This window comes from Drosophila virilis, chromosome 2, assembly GCF_030788295.1.
Source record: "Drosophila virilis strain 15010-1051.87 chromosome 2, Dvir_AGI_RSII-ME, whole genome shotgun sequence".
Lineage (NCBI taxonomy): Eukaryota > Metazoa > Arthropoda > Insecta > Diptera > Drosophilidae > Drosophila > Drosophila virilis.
The window spans coordinates 13,007,405-13,013,515 of NC_091544.1; the positions used below are offsets into that span (position 1 = coordinate 13,007,405).

The following is a 6,111-nucleotide window of genomic DNA, read 5'->3' on the forward strand; positions in this document are numbered from 1 at the left end:
TCTGGCCAAAGAATGTGGCGGCCAGTTTTTTTTAGCATGGCCAGAAACTATCATGAATTGCTGCAGCCCACAATTAACACGCGCAGTAAATTTTGACTCTTTTAATTAGCATTACGGGCTCTGCCCGTAGCCAAGTTCTGTTGCTGGCCGAAGAGGGCTCAAATGAACATTTGTAAGCCAAGTATTTTTAGCTACCTGTCGAGAGACGGTCTACAGAAAAAATAGAGAGCGAACTCAGCCGAACATCGCTGACTGGAAAGCCGCGAGCAGTCGTTAAGTGAGAGCGGCAGAGAGCGAAGAGAATATGCAACCATGGTTACCGTGCAGCCGCACGAATATATAAAAAAGGTTAGTTTAGTTGCCAAAATATACTCTTTCCCTTGAGCACTGAGTATTTGTTAAAGCCAGATTAACTATTTACATTTTTCTTGAATTTGGTACATTTTCCTGTAACTTTTGATTGCAAATATTTTTATGTGGCAACCATGGCCATAACCAAATCTTGTACTTTCTCTCACGTTAGGTACATGAACCTTGCTTGGAACGAAATTTCAATTTTTTAATTTTCCCAAACACTCATGACTGAAAATCCATGAGTTAAGTACCAAAGATTTTCAACTAAGTGCATGCCATTTTATTGATAACATTTAAAAACTTTATTTTTATGCTTCTACAAAAATGGTACTTCTTGAAATTAGGTACAATTTATGGTACAAAATCTTGTTATTAGCAAATCGCTGAGCGTAACAAATTCAATTGAGTAGCTATCAAATTAAGCCGTTATCAATGCTGCACACACACACACACACCCACACACTCACACATACAAGGTGTGCAGAGAGCGTGAGAGTGAGAATGAGCACACAGCGCTGACCATTCCAGTAGTCAGCAACATTCCAGTTGTCAGCAGCATTCCAGTCCATTAAAATGGCTGTCTTCAGTCTGCAGCCAAGCCTATCCCAATTCTTGCCGCTGTGCACCTCGTTCATTTCAAAATCGACTCAAGCAGCGTGCGGTTGTGTCTGCGCATAAGATCCGACTTTTGACTTCTAAATAGATGCACACACATAGTTAGGCTGTACTATTGATAATGCTTTTTTTTTTTTTGGCTATTTTATTCTGCACATTTGAGGTGACAAATTGATTACATATTTGTTTACCGTGATCTATGCAGATAGATTAAAACTGTGTCGATTACCGTGTTAAATCAACTAAATATCAAGTGTGATCTTAACCCCGTAAGACTCAGACACGTGTTTGCTTTTAGCAGACGCATTTCGATTTGGCCATTGCCACGTGCAGGCCAATACTATTTTTAATTAAGTTACATACTAAAGAATAGCTTAAGTTTCTTATAAATAAACCAATTCAGGATGATTTTGATATAGCAAGGGCTCGAAGTTGTAAGAATCCCCAATCTAAAATGTTTTCTAACCTATTAAAATAGCGATATTGATGAAGGCTTTGTGCACAGGTGTACTTATCAGTTTACATTTCCCATTTTTAAGATAAGATTTCGATAGTCTAGGGCATCTAATCTTTCGGTAGTTCAAAGATAGACAAATTGAATTTTCTTACCTAGTTTTATGAAAGCATTCGCTTAATTTACAGAACCTTTGAGCAATTGAATAACACCAAAAATGACTTATACATATATATTTTCGAACAGGGCATCATTTTAGACATGATTTCTATAGTAAACTCCATTTAAACTCCAGATTCTTTATAAGTATTTAATACATGATGCTGAAGCTATTTACATTACTCGAACTGAATATTGAGAACAGATCGCGCACAACATTTAACTGGGCCATAAGAATCGACATACTTATAAAGGCGAGCAAAGAACTTAACAAATTAAATTTTCACACGATGAAAAACTAAAGAAATCAAACTGGTGTTTAAAAAAACGAAACATGTGATGGCAGATAATGTGCGGTTCAGACTACTTCTCTTTCAGAGCTTGGGATTTGCGTGGCTTGGGCTCTGGCGGATCGATGAGGTTGCCATGACGCACAACATCGATATGGCCCAGACGTATCATTTTCTCCTCCCAAATCGAAATGTTTTTTCTGCAAGGCAAATGGGCGTTAATAAAGGCTATTTTCATAGAATGGAGTTGGGTAATATACACACTTGTACTGGTCCAGTTCCTTGCGCGATTCGCGCAGATAGACTGCTTTCTCTTCGTCCGAGAGGCGAGTCCATTTGGCGGTCGCCTTTTGGTGCCATTCGCGATACGTTTGATTTGGTGTTTGTGGCGTATTCGTGCGCTCGCTGGCCACAAAGCGCAGAAAGGCGGAGGCCGGCTTTTTGGGGCGACCCAGTTCCTTGATACGTTTGCGCAGCTGTTTCCGCTCTTTGGCATCGTTGATGTCCTGTTTCATCTGCTTAATTTCGGCGCGTTGCTGGTCGGTAAGCGTGGCATCATATTTGGTGCGCTGCTCCAGGTAGATCTCCTGATCCTTTTTGTACTCTGACTGCAAGCGCTCCTTCAGCTTGGGATCGACATCCACCCAGCTCTTGGACAGTTGGCGCACAACCTCGACTGTGGTTATCTTTGGATCCTTTGCCAGCATCTTGGGCCGCATTTCGCGCATGAAGCGAAAGTATGGCGTCAGCGGCTTCTTTGGCCTGGGCGGCAGGCCAATCTGCTCCTCCAGCGACTTGGAGTGCAGTGCCGAGCTATTGCTAAGGCTGGCGGCGGCCAATGGTCTGTTTGTGTTTGGCGTAGGTGTGAAATTTTTGTTGATTTGATTTGTATGTGCAGTGTCTGAGTTTTTGGCTACAACTTGCCTGACTTTGCTAATTAGCGACCCGATGAGGGAGCCTCGCGACAGCAGCGTCGATGTGTAAATCATTTTCAATTGGTTTTGTCTTTAATAGCGTTCTTAAAAGTTAATACTTTTAGTTTGTTTTTCAGAGTTTTTGCATTAATAACTTGTTGAATTTACAATCTGAATAAGTTTACGTAAAAAATGCGGCGTTTTGGCAGAGTTGCTTTGATTTCACAGCTGTCAGGCTATCGTTGAAGCTATCGATAGTATCGTTTAAAATTAAGAGAAAACACTATCGCCATATATTAAAACATATTAAATTTGCTTAGTATAAATATAAATAAATATATAATAATCTACTTACCTATTTGTGCTATGGCTTTCTATTTAATAAATTAAAATGTATGTATTCTGATTTAACAGTATTTTTTCTTATCGATAGCTGGTGTTAAAGTATACTAACATAGGTGGCGCCAGTTGCATTCGCAGCCCGTGCCGTTCGGTGCATAGAGGGCCCTCCATGCTTTGCAACTCTGTTGTGTGCGACAGCGGTGGCAGTAGAGTTGGAGCAGTACGACAACAGAAACGCGCGTAAATTTGAAACATACCAGATTAAAATGGATTTAATTTAAGCTAATTGAAGCGTTCAACCGAAATTGTTTTCAAAGCCCGATAATGGCCCGATATGGCTATGTTGATAACGTTTAAGTTGTTAGCACTGAATTATTGTTTATAGCCCATAAATATTATCTGCTGCTTAAGCGTATTATTATATGCATATTAATGCCATGTTGAGGCGTTTGTTTAGTTTGTTTTATAAACCGGATATTAAAATCTTTTATGCTCCAGTGCGCGCTTGTTGCAATTGTGTTTGCGGTTGCTTGACAATTTGTCGCTGGCAATTGTTGCACACAGTCCGTTGTTGTGATTATTTGTTGCTCGCTTTTGGCCACTTTACTTATTGGCTTACTCCACATAGGGGTTGTCGCACCAAAGATTTCCTCGACAAATGTGTGCAACAAATCTATTTCGATGATCATTTTCTCAACCGACCTGATTTCAATTTTGTGGGAATGCACCAATATACATGAATATAACTTTAAATATGGACATATTTGTTGCTTTTTCCTGACTTCCGTCAAGTGCGCTTTGCACAGGCAGCTTGATTCGGCCAACTCCCAGCCGCATTATGTAACGCTTTTGCGAATGGCTGTTTTACTTCTTCTGGTCGACGATTTTTGGTTGGCCCTCGTTGCGCATACGCCTCGTTTGCCGAGGCGCGACTGCAATGGGCGACTGTGTGTGTGTGTGTGTGTCGATTGTGCAAGCGGCTGACACAAATTCTTTGACGCCGCTGGCCAATGTTGCAATTTGACTCGTTTGGCCATTTTGCGCGAAAACCAAACACAACTCAAAAAAAAAAAAAAATTAAGTAAAATGAAAAATAACTAGTTTCGTGTCCAGTTCGATTTGCCGAGCCAATTATCAAATGTGGCGGCTGCATTTAAATTTTGTTCATGAGTTGCTTTATTTATTTATTTTTTGCTACCGTTTCCTTAGTGAATGTGGACGTGCTTTGGGTCGGGGTCTGGCAATGACAACGACTGCGACAACAAACCGTTTGAACAGCCGGCAACATTTGTGAGCTCGTATCAAATGCTCTTGAGCAAAAGGCACAACAGAAATCAAGCGACGAATGGCCAAAAGGCAGGCAATAAAATTGAACAATAAATACACACACAAAGACAACAGAAACGACAACAAATACAACAAATACATTGTGTGCTTCAAACTTTCTTTTTATGCGCCACATTTAGCTGCCGTTTCTTTGGCCAAACATTCGTTGTCTCTGGGCCACGTTTGTAAGACGCCTCATTGATTTTTAAAGCTGCGACGCCAGCGTCGCTGCCTTTGACCATAATTGTTGCAATTTAACGACGTCGACGCCGACGCCGACGCCCGACGCCAATGTGGATGAGGTAACCGCCAGCGTCTTTAACTGTGCCCGTCTTCTAGACCCAAATAGAGTGGACCCAAACAGCGGCAGTCGTCGTTGGAGTTTTAGCGCCTGCATTTGCTGATGTTGTTTTGTTTGGCTTTGTTTGATTTGGCATTTTGTTTGGCCATTTGCATACCAATTAAAGCCCAGTGCAAATGAAATCAATATTCAAACAAAGCGATTTGTCAGCTGCAATTTGCGCAAGAGACGCTTTCGCTTTCGCACCGCCGCCGCGCCCGACTTCTCGTTGTGTTGCACGCAATTAGCATAAATGCAGTCAAGTGCTTATATAACAGAAGGTACTCTGATCCAGATTTAATACAACATACCAACAGATGGTGGTCAATCGATATAAATGTGAATCACAGCATGCCATTTTCTAATTTCGCCTGATCTCCATGCGGCCCGGCACGTTGACGGAAATGTGTGAATTAAGCATGCACATTATCGGAGAAAACTTTTCACTAGCATAAAAAATTGTTGTTAAATGAATTAACGTATAAAGTTCATTGCGGTTCAATTTCACTCGAAAACTTACAGGCACAACAGCTAGTCATCATTGGGCCAACGTTTGATAAGCGGCTCAAGAGTTCATCAAAGTTCAGTTTAGTTCATCGTTAGCCGCTTTTGTTGCTGTTATTGTGGCTGTTACTAATTTGACACTAAGTCCATGCTTGTTTGTACACATTATGTGGCCCTAAAGAGCTTAAGCTGTCATTGCCTACAGCCATATAACGGTGCTGAGCTCTGCTCCTAATGAAGTGGCCTAAGCTGTCCATTGTCGAATGCAGGCACAGTGGGCGTATGCGTATTGCGAACAGCTACCGGAATTTGGAAGGTGTGTGTTAATTGCATGCAGCAAATTAAGAGAAAATCTCATTAATTAAGTATTTTGATTAATTAACTGGCAGCTGATTGAGCTGGAGTTCGTTGCCTAAGTCTTTTGTTTTGTCTGCACAACGAATGCCTGCCATTTGAGGCATCGCGAGAATTTGTAGCTTAAATTGAGTGCTTAAAACATTTGCTGCTGCTTTTACCATACAGCCCAGCCAAGTTCGTTGCCTTTGCAACCCAGCTGCAGCGCAGGTTTGGATCAACTGCTTATGAGCCATGGCTGGAATTACGTACAATTTAACAGCTGGCTAGCGCTCCCACTCTGTGCAGCTGTCTCTCTCTCTCTCTCTCTCTCTCTCTCTCTCTCTTTTTTGCTCTCTCAGTAAATCTCTCTACGTTTCGTCTACTTTTTGGCAGCTCTTGCGTGCAGTGCGCGCTTTGCCTGCTTTCAGTTTCGTTTTTAGCTTCGGCGCGTTAGGCAGCAGCTGCGCCAAAAACTAA

At 41.6% G+C, this 6,111-nt stretch overlaps 1 protein-coding gene across 2 annotated transcripts; it reads right to left on the reverse strand.

The window, feature by feature from the left end:
* Positions 1–1,719: 1,719 nt before the first annotated feature.
* TFAM (mitochondrial transcription factor A) lies at positions 1,720–3,001 on the reverse strand. 2 transcript variants are annotated; one of them, XM_002053950.4, is made up of 3 exons: positions 2,797–2,997; positions 2,137–2,715; positions 1,720–2,072 (listed from the first exon to the last, which is right to left on the reverse strand). In XM_002053950.4, exons 1-3 carry the CDS (start codon positions 2,859–2,861, stop codon positions 1,946–1,948), a joined length of 771 nt encoding a protein of 256 aa, XP_002053986.1. In that variant the 5' UTR covers positions 2,862–2,997; the 3' UTR covers positions 1,720–1,945. The 2 variants fall into 2 exon arrangements, with proteins under 2 accessions (XP_002053986.1, XP_015027572.1); XM_015172086.3 differs by having other exon boundaries at positions 2,137–3,001.
* Between the last annotated feature and the right edge of the window lie 3,110 nt (positions 3,002–6,111).

Excerpts from the sequence above, each read along its gene's own strand:
- TFAM (XM_015172086.3), bottom strand. The coding sequence starts at position 2,861 with ATGATTTACACATCGACGCTGCTGTCGCGAGGCTCCCTCATCGGGTCG. Across the intron at positions 2,073-2,136 it reads AAGGAACTGGACCAGTACAA|AAAAAACATTTCGATTTGGG; the intron begins GTGTGTATATTA and ends TTTGCCTTGCAG.